The 20,098-nt window shown below is 39.8% G+C and overlaps 1 protein-coding gene across 1 annotated transcript; it reads right to left on the bottom strand.

Annotated features, from left to right (window-relative positions):
- Nucleotides 1-1,312: 1,312 nt before the first annotated feature.
- Nucleotides 1,313-19,253, bottom strand: ptger3 (prostaglandin E receptor 3 (subtype EP3)). Its single transcript, XM_046299165.1, has 2 exons — nt 18,462-19,253; nt 1,313-3,108 (listed from the first exon to the last, which is right to left on the bottom strand). Exons 1-2 carry the CDS (start codon nt 19,251-19,253, stop codon nt 2,806-2,808), a joined length of 1,095 nt encoding a protein of 364 aa, XP_046155121.1. The 3' UTR covers nt 1,313-2,805.
- Nucleotides 19,254-20,098: the final 845 nt, after the last annotated feature.

Genomic DNA, 20,098 nt, shown 5'->3' with positions numbered 1-20,098 from the left:
GAAGAAATTCTGTCTTTAATAACAATGTTGACAGATAATCATTGCCATAGGTGAGAAAATGAAAATACAAGTTTGACTGCCAGTTAGCATCATTATGTTACCCAAGTAACCAACTAGGTAGTTGGCTCATAAATGTTTTTCAATACGCTAAGCATGGTAAGGCAAGGTGAGGCACTGTACAGTATGACGTCGTTCATGTTGTTGTCCAGGGTACTAGACTGATGAAGAAGTAATGGCTCATGGAGAACACCATCCCACTGACATGATTCATGAACTACCATCCAGCATGAAAGAGAACGTTATCATATCCATTCACAGCGTAGGTGGCTGCAGGCATGACCATATGAGAAATATACAGTACATGCTTAAGAAAAATCATTCAATCAGGTCGTCCAAGGCTTTTGTTTGAGCATATTCATTCCCTTATAAAACAAGAAATTCAAGAGACAATAGGAATGACCAAAATGTAAATGGCAGAACCTCAATGGGGTCCATAATTATTGGCACCCTTGATAAAGATAAGCATAAAAGACAATCAAATAAATAATATAAATACTGAGCTATATAGTATGCTCAAAAAATGGGGCAATTATGTTCTGTGTCTTGGTTAATTGACCACAAAATCAATATTTTGCAATGGCCATCTGTCGGACTTGAACCCCATTGAAAACCTGTGGTTTGAATTGAAGAGGGCAGTCCATAAGCCCAGACAAAGGATATCAAGGATCTGGAAATATTCTGTATGGAGGAATGTTCCAAGATCCCTCCCAAATTGTTCTCCAATCTCATTAATTTAAGGATCTAACCACCCCCCCCCCCAATTTTCGCCTAAATTGAAATACCCAAAACTGCCTGTAGCTCAGAACCTGAAGCAAGGATTTGCATATTCTTGATACCATTTGAAAGGAAACACTTTGACGTTTGTGGAAATGTTAAATTAATGTAGGGGAATATAACACAGTAGATCTGGTAAAAGTTAACACAAAGAAAAAAACATGGTGTTTTTTGTATCGTTTTTGAAATGTAAGAGAAAGGCCATAATGTATTGTTCCAGCCCAGGTGCAATTTAGATATTGGTCACTAGATGGCAGCAGTGAATGTTCAAAGTATTAGACTGATACAATGAACCTTTGTATTGATGTTCAAAATGTTGTATCAAGACTGCCCAAATGTGCCTAATTGATTTATTAATACGTGTTCAAGTTCATAACTGTGCACTCTCCTCAAACAATAGCATGGTATTCTTTCACTGTAATAGCTACTGTAAATTGAACAGTGCAGTTAGATTACCAATAATTTAAGCTTTCTGCCCATATCAGATATGTCTATGTCCTGGGAAATTGTCTTGTTACTTACAACCTAATCACATTAGCCTATGTTAGCTCAACCGCCCCGCGGGTAGGACACCAATCTTGTAGAGGTTTTTAAACAGTTTAGAAAAAAAGTTAAGAACTATTTGAATTAAACATGCTACAGATTCCAGCCATCATTACATTTAACATGAACTTTGTTATATCAAATGCAAATGTAATCCCATTAGGTCAAAAATTATATTGCATCAACAGTGTCCTTATCCTCAAGGGTACTGGAGTAGGCCTACTACAAACAGAGGTGGCAATCATTTTTACACCTATCTTTTAGAGTTGTAATTATTATTATTTATTTTAATTGTATTTAACCTTTCTCTAACTAGGCAAGTCAGTTAAGAACCTATTCTTATTTACAATGATGGCATACACTGGCCAAACCCGGACAACGCTGGGCCAATTGTGCGCCGCCCTATGGGACTCCCAATCATGGCCAGTTGTGATACTGGTTTCCAACCAGGCTAGTGTAGTGACGCCTCTAGCGTTGAGATGCAGTGCCTTAGACCGCTGTGCCACTCAGGAGTTAAACAAAATCTTTATCAGAGCAATTATATTAGCATAAAATAATGTACATTTCCTATTTGTTTTGCATATAATATAGAAATTCTATTTATTTTATACATTTTTTTTTGCTCATTTTTTATCAAGGGTGCCAATAATTGTGGACCCCCCTGAACATATGACAGCATATCCCCAATAGGTAGCATCTTCAGCACATTCAGAGTTAAACACACATTTCAGTGTTCAACACAGAAACAACAAATATCAATGCCTTTTCCATATATCAATACATTTTGCAATATTCTTCAATTAGCACATATAATACTGTGTAATCTATTCCAGTTTCGAGTACACTTGCCTTGCACTTCAGAGGTTCCCCCTTTTTTTTGGGTTACAAATCTAGTCTATTACACATGACAAAGTGAAGACTGATTTGAATTAAAAATGTCACACATTCCAGCCATCATTACATTTAACATCAACTTTGTTACATGAAATGCAAATGTGATTCCAGAAAGTCAAAAATTATATTCCATTAACAGTTGTCATCTGTTGTTTTAACATGTTGGTTGAAAAACAAAATGGTATCTTCTGATTGAGAATGTATGTGTTTGGTAGGGCTGTAATGTTTATTGAGCAAACATGTAAAAAAATCCCCCTGGAACTCATTGGCTTTAACAGTCCAAAGTGACGGTTGCAGAGGTCACATTTTCACATTCTGGTTTTGTGAGCCTCACTAGAATATATGCAACCAAACAAAAATGAGTGCACATGGAGAGCATTGCCAGGTCCATTAACACACTAACAAAGTAATTTCTGTCATTAGTGGCACAACATTATTGCACAATAACTGTTTTTGGACTGTGGGTGATAGAATAAAAAAAAATTGTAATCAGGTCAGGTTATCCTTAAGTTTGATCGGGTACATTTACTGTTTCTACAGACCGTTAGTGTCAGAAGGCTGCTTGTTGAGAACATCCAGGGCCGTCTGAGTCTCCTTTTGTCCGTCTATGGAGCAGTTGGACACAGCATTGGCCACCTGGCAGAACTTGCGCAGTATAATCTCCCTTAGAAGCAGGTAAACCCAAGGGTCCAGGATCTGGTTCAGAGAGGCCAGGCGAATGGCGGTGAGAAAGAAGTTACAGTCCACCTGGATGTCTTGACTAGGAGTGAAAGACACTTCTGCCGGTTTGCAGTGATGTGATGACGTCTGTGTCGAGATCATTCTTAACATCAGCACCTAAAGAAGAGAGTCAGTGAAAATTGAATCAAGAGTACCTTGGAGGGTCTCGGTTTACTTAACATCATTACTAATATATAGATATGAGATACCATACCTGGTCACAAACTCTTAATTCCTTCTGTCACATATTTCGGTAAAACGTCTTAGTTTCTACACACCTCACTTACGGGAAAAAAACAGTTGGACGCATTGGGAACGTGGTAATGTTATTTCATTAAATGGTGTATGTTTCTGATGATCCTGCCTTCATTATGTAATTGTTTGGTTTTGTCATGCAGGGCTCACTTTTTTTATTGGATTATGTTACTTAGATTAACGCACGGGTGCGTCCAAAGGATTTTAATCAGCTCTCAGAAGCTGCGGTTAACATGTGGTTGTCCTTCATCTGATTAAGATGATCCAATCACTAACTGATTGAGATTTGTTGTGGCTGCACATGGTAATAAAATGTGTCTCATCTGCCCACTGCAAATTAATCCAACCTGCCTCAGACATCCCCTTATGACAAGCTGTATAAATCGACAGAAAACAGCACAGTTTTATAGTCAATAACTGTATAATATCATCATTACAACCTACTTTTGTTATCCAACGATTTAAGACTGGTCATAATACTGTTCCGGGTAACCTAGCCCTGTCCACAGCCTGTCCTATACCTAAGAAAGTCATTGCACAAACAAGCTGAGTATCTAGATGTGTGTACAAAATACAGTTAATGCACAGTATAAATAAAAATTACACTTAGGCCTTATTGCACACTGTAGAAACAGAAACAGGTTAAATTATAGAGTACGCCAAAAAGTTAATCCAATGGTCAAAACGCATTTACCAAAACAGGTCTCTGGACAGGGTTGATATTTATGCATGGATGTAAACCATTCTACTGAAACAGCCAATGCTATTTTCTGGAGTGCATTAAATCTAAACTGGACATCGGTGAAGTCGGCACAGTCTTTTTGGATCTTGAAAAGGCCTTTGAAACTGTGAATCATGATGTCCTCTTATCCACACTATCATCCCTTAATGTGTCCACTGAAGTCATTAGTTGGATGTATTCATATCTGACAAACAGAAGTCAAAGGGTTCGTTTGGGAGACACTCAGTCGGACTCTACTATAACATTGGGGTCCCACAAGGGTCAATATTAGGCCGCCTTCTGATTACCATCTATATAAATGATCTCCCACAAGTTAACATACAGATGTATGCAGATTATACAGTTCTGTATGTAAACAACTTGTTAACAACTAGTTAACTGAAGATATGGTACATGTTTCTAAATGGATGACTAATTCTTGCCTGCATTTAAATATCGACAAGACTTTATGTACTTTAAGAAATCCATTGATTATTCTCAACGAGCTGTTCATGTTAATGGGGATAATCTGAAAGTTGTGTCTAATTTCAGGTATCTTCATGTCATTTTGGACTCCAACTTGACATTTAAGAAATATGTGAAGAAGATGGTTAACACGGTCAAGTTTGGATTATCCAACTTTATGTTTATAAAACCTTTCCTTTGCCTGAATGCCGCCAAACTATATATGCATGCTATGATCTTCTCACATCTGAAATATTGCCTCACACGCTGGTCACAAGCAGGAGCTCCTATTCTGAAACCAATTGAATCACTCTACAAACAAACACTTAAGGTTTTTGATAACAAACCAAACAGTTACCACCATTGTCATATCATTTACAAACATAACTTATTTTAGTCTGGATAGCTTTAAGCATTATGTAGATGAAAACCTTGTCTTTAAGATCTTGCATGGTCTTGCCCCTCCACCCCTATGCCGGCATATCATGCTCAAGGAAAGCACCTCCGGGATAACAAGGGCAGTAATTAGAGGGAATTGCGTTGTCCCTTTTTGACACAGTGCAATCGGTCAATCGGCCTTCTCTGTTAGAGCTACAGTATACTGGAATGCAATGCCCATGGCTGCACTGATTATGGGATTTTTTTATTGATTTTGAAAACATGGCTAAAATCTATCCAAACCTGTACATAAGTTCTGTGGTTCCTCATATGTAAAATTACAGTTGATTATTGTCACGCCCTGGCCTTATCTTTTTTTTATTATTTTGGTTAGGTCAGGGTGTGACATGGGGGATTTATGTGTTTTCTGGTCTAGGGGTTTTGTATGTTTATGGGGTGTTCTCTAATCTAGGTGTTTATGTAAGTCTATGGTTGCCTAGATTGGTTCTCATTTAGAGGCAGGTGTTTATCGTTGTCTCTGATTGGGAACCATATTTAGGCAGCCATGTTCTTTGGGTATTTTGTAGGTGATTGTTTCCTGTGTCTGTGCCGCACGGGACTGTTTCGTTGCCAGTTCATTTTGCATTTGTGTTCATGTTCAGTTTTCCCTATTAAAACATGGACACCTACCACGCTGAATATTGGTCCGATCCTTGTTTCACCTATTCAGAGGAAGAGGAAGAAATCTGCCGTGACAATGATAGTGTTGTTGTTAGAATGATATATTATTGGATGTAATGTATTTGTATTTTATATTGTTTAGTGAGTATTTGTATAGTGGCTGTGAAAAGGTCCTTACCTGCCCAGGTACTACAGGTGAAAATGTGCTTTTGGATAACCCCAGGCACATGTACATGGATGTTGAATTATTGTCAAATTGATGTTGATTAATATGCATTGTCCCCTATAAATGAACAAAATTAAAAACATAGTGCCTTCAGAAAGTATTCATACCCCTTGACTTATTCCACATTTTGTTGTTACAGACTGAATTCAAAATGGATTCGCTTTTTGTACTCACTTATCTATACACAATACCCAATAATGACCAAGTAAAAACATGTTTTTATCATTTGTTGCACATTTATTGAAAATTAAATACAGAAATATTGAATTTACATATGCATTCATACCCGAGTCAATACATGTTAGAATCAACTTTGGAAGCGACTATTTTGGCAGCGATTACAGGCTGTCTGCCATCTACCATAAAATTTGTCATGATGTCTGCCAGTACAGTTGAAAATGAGACTCCTCCGTGAAGAGCACACTTCTCCAGTGTGCCAGTGGCCATTGATGGTGAGCGTTTGCACACTGAACTCTGTAACGACACGAAACTGGAGTCAGGTCAAGACCCTGGTGAGGATGACGAGCACGCAGATGAGCTACCCTGAGACAGTTTCTGACAGTTTGTGCAAACCCACAGATTCATCAGCTGTCCGGGTGGCTGGTCTAAAACGATCTCCCAGGTGAAGAAGCCGGATGTGTCGGTCCTAGGTACTGGATTATTAAGAATCCAAGATGGCGTAGCAGTCGGATGTGTCTTTGTTTTGTCCCGTTCCGTGTATTATTTATTTATTTTATTTTATTACCTTTATTTAACTAGGCATGTCAGTTAAGAACAAATTCTTATTTTCAATGACTGCCTAGGAACAGTGAGTTAACTGCCTGTTCAAGGGCAGAACGACAGATTTGTACCTTGTCAGCTCTGGGTTTGAACTTGTAACCTTCCGGGTACTAGTCCAACGCTCTAACCACTAGGCTACCCTGCTGCCCCAAGTATACTGTATGTCCCGCGTATATATAGTTTTCTTCATAAATATTTCATATATATTTTCATTTTATATATTTATATCTCACTTTCCATCTACGGACTGAATATACTCTCCTGCCACCCGCCTCACCCAATGTGGTATGGATCTGCTATTTTTATACGTTAGAACTGGAAACCCCTTCAGAAGCTAGCCAACTAACTAACTACTAGCTAGTAGTCAGTTAACCAGTTGGATTTATTTAGGGGGCGCTATTTTAATTTTTGGATGAAAAACGTTCCCGTTTTAAACAAGATATTTTGTCACAAAAAGATGCTCGACTATGCAGCTTTGACTAACTGACAGCTTTGGAAATAAGACACTGACGTTTCCAAAACTGCAAAGATATTGTCTGAGTGCCACTGAACTGATGTTACAGGCGAAACCGAGGATAAAAATCCAACCAGGAAGTGCCGCTTTTTTTGAAACCGCCTCGTGCCAATGACTCCTTATATGGCTACGAATGAGCTTACTTTTTCCACGTTTTCCCCAAGGTGTCTACAGCATTGTGACGACTTTTTAGGCATTTCCCTTGAAGAATGGCTGTAAGGGACCATATATGGCATGTGGTCACATGGTGTCTCCCACAGAAAACATTGCGTAAAATACTGAGGTAGCCATTTTTCCAATTGCTTCCTATGAGAAACCAACTGCCTCGACAGATATATTATCGAATATATTTGTTAAAAACACCTTGAGGATGGATCTGTCTTTATTATGGAGCAAATTTTGAAAAAAGTTTGGCGTTTATAGTTGTAGCATTTTTGGGTCGATTTCTCAGCCAAGCATGATGAACAAATGTGAGCTATTTCGCCTACAAAAATAATATTTTTGGAAAAAAGGAACATTTGCTATCTAACTGGGAGTCTCCTGAGTGAAAGCATCTGAAGTTCTTCAAAGGTAAATTATTTCATTTGGTTGCTTTTCTTATTTTCGTGAAAATGTTGCCTGCTGCCAGCAGAGCCTAGCATAGCATTATGCCATGATAAACTTACACAAATGCTTGTCTAGCGTTGGCTGTAACGCATATTTTGAAAATGACAGTGTTTTTAACAAAAGGCTAAGCTTGTGTTTGAATATATTTATTTCATTTCATTTGCGATTTTCATGAATAGGAAAAGTTTATAGGGGTATTTATATCCGTTGCGTTATGCTAAAGCGCTTGATGCTATGATTACGCTCCCGGATACGGGTTTGCTCGTCGTAAAAGGTTAACACGGACATCAGCCAGCCTCAACCCGGTCAATTCCTGCCAGTCTGCACAGCGCGATATCAACCCAGAGCATATTGGACTGCTTTTTCTCTACCAGATTCCTACTGCAAGCTCTGAACCTTTACACCAGATCATCGCAGCTAGCTAGCTGCTATCAAAGTGGCTACTCCAGGCTAATGTCTCTGTCCCGAAGCAAGCACCAGCTAGCCTCGAGCTAGGCCCATCTCCCAGCTAGCCAAAGAGATCCACCAGCCAATTCTTGGGCTACAATACCTCTTTTGCCAATTGGCCTGGACCCTCTACTGCCGACACGGAGCCCCGCCGATCCATCACGACTGGTCTGCCGACGTAACCGTCCGAGGTGGTCTGAACAGGCTCTTCCGTTGTGACGTCGCCGGATGCCCAACTGTTAGCCCCGGCCCACTAGCTGTCTGAATCGCCGTGTCTCCAGCTTATCTAGCGTAGCAGCGACTACAGAATTGGCTCCCTGACTCATCTAGTGCTGCTCATTGGACCCTATGATCACTCGGCTACACAGCTGATGTTCTGAAAGAGCTGCAAAATCTGGATCTCTACAAATCAGCTAGACAATGAGTACCCACTCTTTCTAAAATTATCCGCCAAAATTGTTGCAACCCCTTTACTAGCCTGTTCAACCTCTCTTTCCTATAATCTGAGAACCCCAAAGATTGGAAAGCTGCCGCGGTCTTCAAAGGGGGAGACAATAGACCCAAACAAGTTAAAAAACAGATCACCGACGATTTCGAATCCCACCGTACCATCTCCACTATGCAATCTAGTGTCCGAGCTGGTCATGGGTGCACCTCAGCCACGCTCAAGGTCCTAAATGATATCATAACCGCCATCGATAAAAGACAGTACTGTGTAGCCGTCTTCATCAACCTGGCCAAGGCTTTCGACTCTGTCAATCACCGCATTCTTATAGGCAGACTCAATAGCCTTGGTTTCTCTAATGACTGCCTCGCCAGGTTCATCAACTACTTATCAGATAGAGTTCCATGTGTCAAATCGGAGGGCCTGTTGTCAGGACCTCTGGTAGTGTATGTGGGTGCTACAGGTTTCAATTCTCGGGCCGACTCTTTTCTATGTACAGTATATATCAACTATGTCGCTCTTGCTGCTGCTGATTCTTTGATCTACCTCTATGCAGAAGACATCATTCTGTATAAATCTGGCCCTTATTTGGACACTGGGTTAACAAATCTCCAAACAAGCTTCAATGCCATACAACACTCCTTCCGTGGCCTCAAACTGCTTTTAAATGCTAGTAAAACTAAATGCATGCTCTTTAACCGATTTATTGCCCTCACCCGCCCGCCGACTAGCATAATTACTCTGGACAGTTCTGACTTGTTCTGAATATGTGGACAACTACAAATACCTAGGTTTCTGGTTAGACTGTCAACTCTCCTTCCAGACATTAAGCAAATGTACACTATAAATTGCTGGGTTAAAAACAACCTAATTTTGGGTTATTTGGTAACCCATCGCTGTGTAAGTATTGGACCGAACAGAGTTTTTTTGACCCAGCCAGTTGGGTTGTGTGAATAAAACAACATGTTGAGTTGTTGGGATTACACAAACATGGGTTAAACAGTTGGATATTTTTTACTTTCATGCTGGGTTGACCTAGCAGCTGGGTCTTTTTTAATGTAATTCTCAAGGTATTTTCAGAAGGTGTTGCTTATTAGGGGCGTAGCATACATATATATTTTATTGGCGACCCATGACAGTAAATGCAATTCCTGTACCTCATGTTAGGTTTACAAACTGCAAATAAAATTGCCCTAAAATCCTAAGCATTTTACACATTCTTCCAGAATATTATGATGATTTATTACATTATAATAAGGTGGCATCTATCCCAACAATGGAATTTGTATAGGAGTTTCACACTCTGTTGTGATGTGACTATCGTTAATGTGCCATGACTTTCCCTCCTGGTCAAGGATCAAAGACAGCACCCCCTCTCTCACCAGAGAGGAAGAGGGGGGGAAATTGGGCTGGTTGATGACTAATGGTAAAAAGTATCTCTCTGGCCCTTTGCAGTATGGAGAATGGAATGTCTGAGGGTTACAACAGAGATTTTACAAAACTCCAACATCCAAAAGTGGATAATGAAACAATATTTCTACACAAAGAATGTGGTAAATGGTCGGGAGGATAATTTATTGTTTGAGATCATTGAAGACGTTATAATGGAAACATTGTATCTTTAACCTTTTTGGGTTAGGTGGCAGCATTTTCACTTTTGGATGAATAGCGTGCCCAGAGTGAACTGCCTCCTACTCTGTCCCAGATGCTAATATATGCATATTATTATTAGTATTGGATAGAAAATACTGAAGTTTGTAACAATGTATGTGAGTATAACAGAACTAATATGGCAGGTGAAAACCTGAGAAATAAATCCAACCAGGAAGTGGGAAATCTGAGGTTTGTAGTTTTTCAACTCAGCCCCCATTGAAGATACAGTGGGATATTAATTATGTTTCACTTCAAGGCTTCCACTAGATGTTAACAGTATTTAGAACCTGTTTTGAGGATTCTACTCTAAAGGAGGGGCTCATAAGGGCTCTTTGAGTGAGTGGTCTGGCAGAGTGCCACTGCCTCGGTCTGGCGCGCTCACGTGAAAAGGTAGCTACGTTCCACTTCATTTGTACAGACAAAGGAATTGTCAGGTTGGAACATTAATGAAGTTTTATGTTAAAAAATCCATACTTAGTTTGGCATGTTTCTACGGGCTGTAACGGAACTTTTTGAACTTTTCATCCGACGTTCGGCGTGACTTGAATGGTTTGCTTCCAACGTAAAGTTTTTTAAATCTGACACAGCGGTTGCATTAACTTCTTCGATATAGGGGGATAAATGATGGATAAAAAAGTTCCCGTTTTAAACAAGATATTTTGTCACGAAAAGATGCTCGACTATGCATATAAACAGCTTGGGAAAGAAAACACTCTGACGTTTCCAAATCTGCAAAGATATTATCTGTGAGTGCCACAGAACTGATGCTACAGACGAAACCAAGATGTAATTTCAAACAGGAGATGCCCCAGATTTTGAATGCGCTTTGTTCCAATGTCTCCTTATATGGCTGTGAATGCGCAAGGAATGAGCCTACACTTTCTGTCGTTTCCCCAAGGTGTCTGCAGCATTGTGACGTATTTGTAGGCATATCATTGGAAGATTGACCATAAGAGACTACATTTACCAGGTGCTCCGGTTGGTGTCCTCCGTTGCAATTATTGCGTAATCTCCAGAGCTGCGTGCATTTTACCATTTGCTTCAGAGGAGAAACCAAACTGCCACGAATGACTTATCATCGAATAGATATGTGAAAAACACCTTGAGGACGGTTTCTAAATGTTTGCCATGTTTCTGTTTATATTATGGAGTTAATTTGGAAAAAAAGTTTGGCGTTGTAATGACTGAATTTACGGGGTTTTTTCTTAGCCAAACGTGATGAACAAAACGGAGCGATTTCTCCTACACAAATAATATTTTTGGAAAAACTGAACATTTGCTATCTAACTGAGAGTCTCCTCATTGAAAACATCCGAAGTTCTTCAAAGGTAAATGATTTTATTTGAATGCTTCTCTTGTTTTTGTGAAAATGTTGCCTGCTGAATGCTAGGCTTAATGCTATGCTAGCTATCAATACTTTTACACAAATGCTTGTGTAGCTATGGTTGAAAAGCATATTTTGAAAATCTGAGATGACAGTGTTGTTAACAAAAGGCTAAGCTTGTGAGCCAATATATTTATTTCATTTAATTTGCGATTTTCATGAATAGTTAACATTGCGTTATGGTAATGAGCTTGAGGCTATAATTACACTCCCGGATACGGGATTGCTCGACGCAACAGGTTAATGACAGTCAAGTCACGACAAATGTAATGACTACTATTAATTGAATAATTATCGTCTAATAATTACCTTCTACGTTTAATTATTAAATGAATCATGTAACAATTAACTCATTAGGAATTTGGGGCACCACAATAAAAGTTTGCTTAATTGGTTACCGTTTCCTGAATTAACTCAAGAATATATAGATATCATACAGGTCATCAATTATTATTTCCTCATATCAGTCCCATTGTGACCGAGTCTCACTGATCATTCATTGTTACATGATTCATTGGAGATCTTCGTCAGGTATCTCTGTTGCTGGGTTTCGCTTGGGGATAAGGTTTCAACGGAGGCTTGGTCTTTGGATGACCTTCTCCTTCATAAGTCTTTGATTGTTTACAAGATTTCACACTGTCCTTAGTTTTCTGTTTACTTCCACTGGAAGAGTGACCTCCTGAGGACGGCTAATCAGTAATGTCGATGATCCCAGAGTAGTGATGAAAGCCATTTCGACAAACATTTATTTGAAGAGAATAACCAGATAGTCCTGCTTAAATTCACCTTCTTAGATACAGTATTTAGAACAGCTACTCAACCGTAGCATTGATTGTTAAGAGGTTACTTTGTCTTCTTCAACCTCGTATTGCGTTTATGGGGTCGTGACTAATCTTACACCTCAGCTGCAGCTCGTGGTCATTCTAATCTGATATGTTAATTATTACCTCAAATGCTTTATACCCTCAGATATAAAGGGGGTGTTTACATCTTGCTGACATGCTCTCTGGGTTCCCTGGGGTGGAGCTAAAGCAAGGTATCACATTTTACTATGATCTCGTTAGATAACTAAAATCACAATCTTATTGTCACAACATTGTCTTTATCCTGGATATTTTCCACACAACGTAAAGTATGTGAACATGATATACACTGTATGAAAACTCTTCAAGTTACAATGTTTTCATTATAACATCTTCATACAACTTTTGACATCACAAAATAGACATTAATCTTCCACATCCCATCATGACCAACATTCGGAGGATGAAATTAAAAGTAGATGCTTTTTCCACTTGGAACCGGTAGGTTCGCTAGACCTTGTTCATGGTTTCCTCAAGCAGAAGAGTGGTGGAATTATGTGGTTTCCACATCACCAACAAACTAACATGGTCCAAGCACACCAAGAAAAGTTGTGAAGAGGGCATGACAATACCTATTCCCCCTCATGAGACTGAAAAGATTTGGCATGGGTCCTCAGATCCTCAAAAGGTTCTTCAGCTGCACCATCAAGAGCATGGTTATATCACTGCCTGGTATGGCAACTGCTCAGCCTCCGACTGCAAGGCACTACAGAGGGTAGTGCGGACGGTCCAGTACATCACTGGGGCCAAGCTTCCTCTCATCCAGGACCTCTATACCAGGTGGTGTCAGAGGAAGGCGCTAAAAACTGTCAGACTCCAGCCCCCCAAGTCATAGACTGATCTCTCTGCTACCGCACGGCAAGCAGTACCAGAGCGCCAAATCTAGGTCCATGCGGCATCTAAACAGACTCCTGAACATCTAATCAAATGGCTACCCAGACTATTTGCATTGCCCCACCTCCAGCCCTTTTGCGCTACTCTCTGTTATCTATGCATAGTCACTTTAATAACCATTATTAGAGTTATTAATTACCCCGATTGACCGGTGTCCCCGCACATTGACTCTGTACCGATACCCCCTGTATATGGTCTCGCTATTGTTATTTTATTGCTGCTCTTTAATTACTTGTTCCTTTACGTTCTTGTTCTTATTCATTTTTTTAACTGCATTGTTGGTTCAAACCAAGCTGCTTACCCATTGCAGAGTCAGTCTTCCCGGCCTGGTGCAGGTCTACCATTTTGTTTCTGGTGTCCTTTGACAGCTCTTTGGTCTTGGCCATAGTGGAGTTTGGAATGTGACTGTTTGAGGTTGTGGACACGTGTCTTTTATACTGATAACAAGTTCAAACAGGTGCCATTAATACAGGTAATGAGTGGAGGACAGAGGAGCCTCTTAAAGAAGAAGTTACAGGTCTGTGAGAAATCTTGCTTGTTTGTAGGTGACCAAATACTTATTTTCCACCATACTTTGCAAATAAATTAATAAAAAAATCCTACAATGTGATTTTCTGGATTTTTTCCCCCTCCTTTTGTCTGTCATAGTTGAAGTGTACCTATGATGAAAATTACAGGACTCATCTTTTTAAGTGGGAGAACTTGCACAATTGGTGGCTGACTAAATACTTTTTTTGCCCCACTGTAGTTCTTCCCGGACAGCATGTCAGTGAATTCCTGTAGTGGGCCCATGGTTTGTTCACTGACTCCAACACATCAATTTCCTGATAGTTGGACACCAGGTGCATGCTTTTCTTCTCTGAATCCAGACACGGGCAATGGCCTTTTCTTGTTCCAGGATTCATTCTATCATCTTCTGTCTTGAACCCCACCTGATTGGGGACTCTGTTATGAGCTGGTGAGTGTGTAGACTGAGCTCAGTCTGTGCTAGAAACAAGTCTCTCCATGTCTATTCTATGGTTTAGGAATGTTTGACCACTAGCTGTTTGAATATGTAATTTATATAATCATTTTGATTGAAAATGTATTAATTTAGATAATGTTGTTCTAATTAAAACAGCCTGTGGTTAGATTGGCAGAATGACACAACTACTAACACATTAGCCTACAGCTGGCCTGAACATATATTTTTTGAATGCACTTTAATTATCCAATGTCACACTTACCGAGGTCAAGCCTGTGCCCAAGGCAGGCGGATCCAGTTGTTCAAGCACAAAGCTTTTATCATGTTGCTCCCGCTGTCAGTTGTCATGCACATCTGTCGGTCTTTGCTCATCTTCCACAATGCCAGAGAGTATTTGAGACCCTGGGCTATTACTTCACCCGTATGATCATCGGTGAAGTAAGACGTTTGGAGGCAGACATTTTGGCAGGGTTTCTTCAGTGAAATACTTGTGGCTTGGCAACTGATATTTGTGGTCAACTGTACCTAGCAGCTTCTTAACGTCTTGGTGACAGGGGGCAGTATTTTCACGTCCGGATGAAATGCATGCCCAAATTCAACTGCCTGCTACTCATCCCCAGAAGGTAAGATATGCATATTATTAGTAGATTTGGATATAAAATAAAAAAGATTCTCACTCTTTTCAATGGGTTTTCATTGGGAATCCAGAATTCTAAGGGACCTTCTTGCAGTTCCTATCGCTTCCACTGAATGTCAACAATCTTTAGAAATTGGTTGAGGTTATTCCTTTGTGGAATGAAGAAGTGCGGCCATCTTGAACGAGGGTCACTTGAAGTGTACTGTTAGATGACCAGAAAGCTAGCTACAGTTTGTTTTCCTCCTGTATTGAACACAGATTATCCCGTCTTCAATTTATCGATTATTTACATTAAAAAAATACCTAAAGTTGTATTACAAAAGTAGTTTGAAATGTTTTGGCAAAGTTTACAGATAACTTTTGAGATATTTTGTAGTCACGTTGCGCAAGTTGGAACCGGTGTTTTTCTGGATCAAAAGCGCCAAATAAATTGACATTTTGTATATATAATCGACGGAATTAATCGAACAAAAAGACCATTTGTGATGTTTATGGGACATATTGGAGTGCCAACAAAATAAGCTTGTCAAAGAAAGGTAAGGCATGAATTATATTTTTATATCTGCGTTTTGTGTCGCTCCTGCAGGGTTGAAATATGTTTTCTCTCTTTGTTTACGGAGGTGCTATCCTCAGATAATAGCATCATTTGCTTTCGCCTCTGGATTCACAACAAGTGTAGCTTTAATTTCTCTGCATTTTCCCTGGCTTTTGGCCAGGTGACATATCCCAGAGAGGTTAAAGCCTGGCTTTTCTACTGTACAGATTGGAACCATATCTTTCGCTATGTAATAGGTCACTGCATCCGTTATTTCCTTCCACCTCAAACTTTTCTTGTCGTAAGGGATTAAGTTTGAAAAGGATGTAGCTATGGTAGTTTGTCTTTTAGCAGACGTTTTTGGGAATCGAGCGACTGGAATCGGCATTCCTCCCATTCCACCTCGTGTTTCAGTTGCAGGTGATGGAAGAGGTTAGTTGTCCTGCTGCTTTTTGAAGCAATTGTCTTTCGACACATTTTGCACAGGACATTAGTTTGCTGAACATCAGACCTCTTAAACCCGAATCACTTCCATATTAGTGAAAAAACATTGCTGCCCTTTTTGGTGATGATTTCATTCTCACAAGAGGCTGAGCTGGCTTCCTCACTTTCCATTTTGGTGGAACACTTACCGCCGTTACACTTCTCTGCCGTGGTTACAATTAGTGAAAGGCTGTCTAGGGTTGTGATAGGTGGATAACCTCTGTGCACGTGTTGTCACACAATTGGGACATGATTCAACATTGGGCTGACAGAGAAGAGAGGGTGAGATGCTGCATTTGTTAACTTCTTGACGCTACCTATCCCGTTAGCGGAATAATTGCCATCAACAACAGATGAATTGCAGAGCGCCGCATTCAAACAATATTACTAAAAATATTTATATTCATGAAATCACAAATGCTATATAGCAAAACACAGTTTAGCATTTTGTTAATCCACCTGTCGTGTCAGATTTAGAAAATATGCTTTACAGCGAAACCAATCCAAGCGTTTGTGTAAATTTATCAATTACTAGACAAAACATTATGAACACCTAGCATCAAAGTAGCTTGGTCACGAAAATGTTTAGCTTTTATCGTCGGATTCCGATAAGTTCTCCCATATATCGTGCATCCCTAAAAGTAATGATGGACTGTTGTTTCTCTTTGCTTATTTGAGCTGTTCTTACCATAATATGGACTTGGTATTTTACCAAATAGGAAGTGTCTGTACACCCCCCTACCTTGTCACAACACAACTGATTGGCCCAAAAGCATTAAGAAGGAAAGAAATTCCACAAATTAACTTTTAACAAGGCCCACCTGTGAATTGAAATTCATTCCAGGTGACTACCTCATGTAGCTGGTTGAGAGAATGACAAGAGTGTGCAAAGCTTTCATCAAGGGAAAGGGTGGCAACTTTGAACAACCTCAAATATAAAATATATTTTGATTTATTTAACACCTTTTTTGGTCACTACATGATTCCATATGTGTTATTTCATAGTTGACGTCTTCACTATTATTCTACAATGTAGAAAATAGTAAAAATAAAGAAAAACCCTTGGATGAGTAGGTGTGTCCAAACTTTTGACTGGTATATGTTCAACTCATAGCTAGTTTATCCAGTGACCATTTTGAAGGATAGGTACTGACTGATATGTAGCCGGCTATTTAGCATGCTGGCTTATAATGGCCATGCAGTAGCCAACTATAGTTAGCTAACACACTTTTGTACATTGCGCTGTAATGTACAATACAATGACCTTATTTTAACACACAAAACTTAAAACTTCCAGGTCAACTGTAATATGAATACCATTGTAAAGCACGATTTCTTCCCTTTCCAGTCAAATCAATGATGAGACCTTCATGCTGCCTGTTTCTGCATGATTGAAGAAGGCAATGAGCTCCGTTGGGTCTTTTTCAAAATGTCGAGTGAAACCTATAGGCCGTGTGTGTGTGTGTGTGTGTGTGTGTGTGTGTGTGGGGGGGGCTTGAATAAAAACGTGGTTCTCTGCACAGATTGAAGCCCACACAGTCCCACCAGTTTTAATTGCAGCCTTGCTTAAATGCAGTGGTTATGCAAATTTGTACGGAATGGGGTTAGTCAACAGTAGCTAGATAGCTAATCGTGGACACCAAATGACACAGCTACCTAGACTTGGGAGCACATGGGCTCACAGGCTACATTAGCCAACTGGTTAGATATAATTACACCACGGCAACAATAACTTTTCCACTTACCCATTCTTTGATACATTTGGGTTAACTTGCTGATATCAAACACATTCCAGACCATTTGTGGAAAGGTCCAAATAACAATTTAGCGGGCTCATTTTTTAATGATCAGTGAAACTAAAATAGATTGGTAGCTAGCTGATGAGGTTTTCATTTGGTTCAACAATTATGGACAATAACAGTAAACTCCAAAAAATAATAATCTTAATATATTTATTTTAGGAGAAGGGAAGATTCAACTTTATTTAAGAAGATAATAGCATTTTTTCAGTTTTATGAGCAGAATGGCACTGTTGGGAGGAGAAGCTTCATTTCCAAAACTAATTTTCAAACGTGCATTATGATGCATTAGAAGAAAAAGACTTATGACAATAATCGTGTACATTTGCATGACAATTATTCGTTACACAAAATGCCATAATCCTCACAGCCCTATTTCTTTCCCCAACTGATTTGGTGATCAAACTGAAGCTGTTTCCAAGTTGTTCAGTCGGTGTTAACTCGTGGGCGGTGTGAGCTAGCGCAACAGATTGCTTTGTAGAGCATATGTGTGACATCAAGCACTCAAGAACGTTAACTAACCACCTCAAGATAACTAAACCAATCACCTGTGTGTCAATAAGGTTGTAAATGAGACCCTTCCTTTGGAACTTTAAGTAAAATGTGCGTTCTGTGACTTTTTTGTCCTATAGGCGTGCCGTGTTAAATATGATTCTAGTATTTTAGAGTTCTACACCACATTACTATAAAAGAGGAAAACCACCAGAATTTACCAGTATAGGAAAACAACTAGAACTTACCAGTAAAGGAACCCAGCATATAATCAGTACACACATGATTCCCAATAGTTGAATGACCGTCTCCGTGGTTAATCGTTCCCACTGCTTGGATGAGTGAGATGTGCCCGATTTCGTTTTGCAACGAATAACTAATCCACGAATTGTGACGACGTTGCAGGAGAAAGTCACAAGAAGTGAGAATATCCCAAGAACAGCGAAAGTGATGGAGAAAAACATGTTACCCGGGACCTCTCTGTCTCCAGTGCTAATGAAGCACCAAGTGCCTGGCCATTGCAGCGTATAGTGCCCAACTCCTGCGACCGGCAACAGCGAGAAAAAAAGAACAAGACACAATATAACTGCCAGAATTTGCTTTGTCACACTTGTCTTCATGTGATTGGAGTACCAATGAGGACTTGTAATCGCCAATGCCCTCTCAATTGCCATTGCGCTGGCAAAGAATAGAGAACACAAGCCAAAAGTTGTCATACACACTCCAAAGAAAGCACACAGACTCCCCGATGAGTCTATGCGGTCCCATTTCAAATCGGCTCTGTAAACCGATATAACTATAGGGCTGGTGAGAAGCTGTCCAAACAGATCTGTCAATGCCAGCGACCCTATGCAGAGTAGGAAAGACTTTTTCCTGTTATTTTCTTTTTTTCTGTACGAGCTATATACCAGCATAAGAGCGAGAGAATTGCCCACCATTCCCGTTACCATCATAGTAATGGGGAAAACAACTGACACGGATCCACAGCTGCCACTTTTGGTGACATTGCTCTCACGCAAAGACTTGTTGGATGCCAACATCTCTCCAGGAGAAACGTTGCGCCTGGTATCCAAAGAGTCTCAGTTGTCGGAAATCATCCTCTATGCGAGGATACATACAGGCTAAATCCACTGTACACGCCCAGCACCCTCCAAGTGTTGCGGCAAAGCTACTGTGCGTAAAAACGCGTCACACGTTTTAAAGCGCGGGAGGTGGGACTACCTGCAAGAGCATGTGCACAATTTCAAAATTCGTCAGGTATAACTTTCTACACCAATTGCTCCAGGAGGCTAGTTTTGGCAGCTTGACAAGGGCATAATATAAAGTGTATGTTCACTTCTCTGCCAAAATTACATTGTAAATGTTTTAGCATAGGCCTATACCTCCTAGGCAGCTATGCCTTACATTGAATATTGGCCTAGGCTATTATTAATGGCTTTGATATAGCTATGATTGATCTTACCTAAACTAGGGGTTCTGATCCATTCTGAGTTCCACTGAAAAGCTTTTTTAAATTAGACATTTTGGCCTTGCTGCTGCTTTATTCAATCTTAGTTTTATCACAGCTTTTTTCAGGGACCCATTGGAAGCTCCCTAAACCACGTGGTTGGGAATCACTGACCTCGGACTCTTCAGAGCCATGGGAAAAGCCTAGTTGTTGCATTTTAAGAAAATGTAAGCCTACTAGCCTAATTATCACAAGGCAAGCCTATATCCTTCACATTGTAGTTGACTTTTAATTCAATGCCATTTGCTAGCCTGATGACTCAAACTAAATTATTCTGCTGCTTTGTCATTCACTACATACATGACTAATTACCCTTTAAATCGAGAGGTATTTCATTATGCTGTATGTCATCTTCAAGGAATCTTGCCCTGCTACTGA

The sequence above is a fragment of the Oncorhynchus gorbuscha genome, linkage group LG14 (assembly GCF_021184085.1).
Source record: "Oncorhynchus gorbuscha isolate QuinsamMale2020 ecotype Even-year linkage group LG14, OgorEven_v1.0, whole genome shotgun sequence".
Classification (NCBI taxonomy): domain Eukaryota; kingdom Metazoa; phylum Chordata; class Actinopteri; order Salmoniformes; family Salmonidae; genus Oncorhynchus; species Oncorhynchus gorbuscha.
This window is presented reverse-complemented; position numbering and strand designations above follow the sequence as displayed.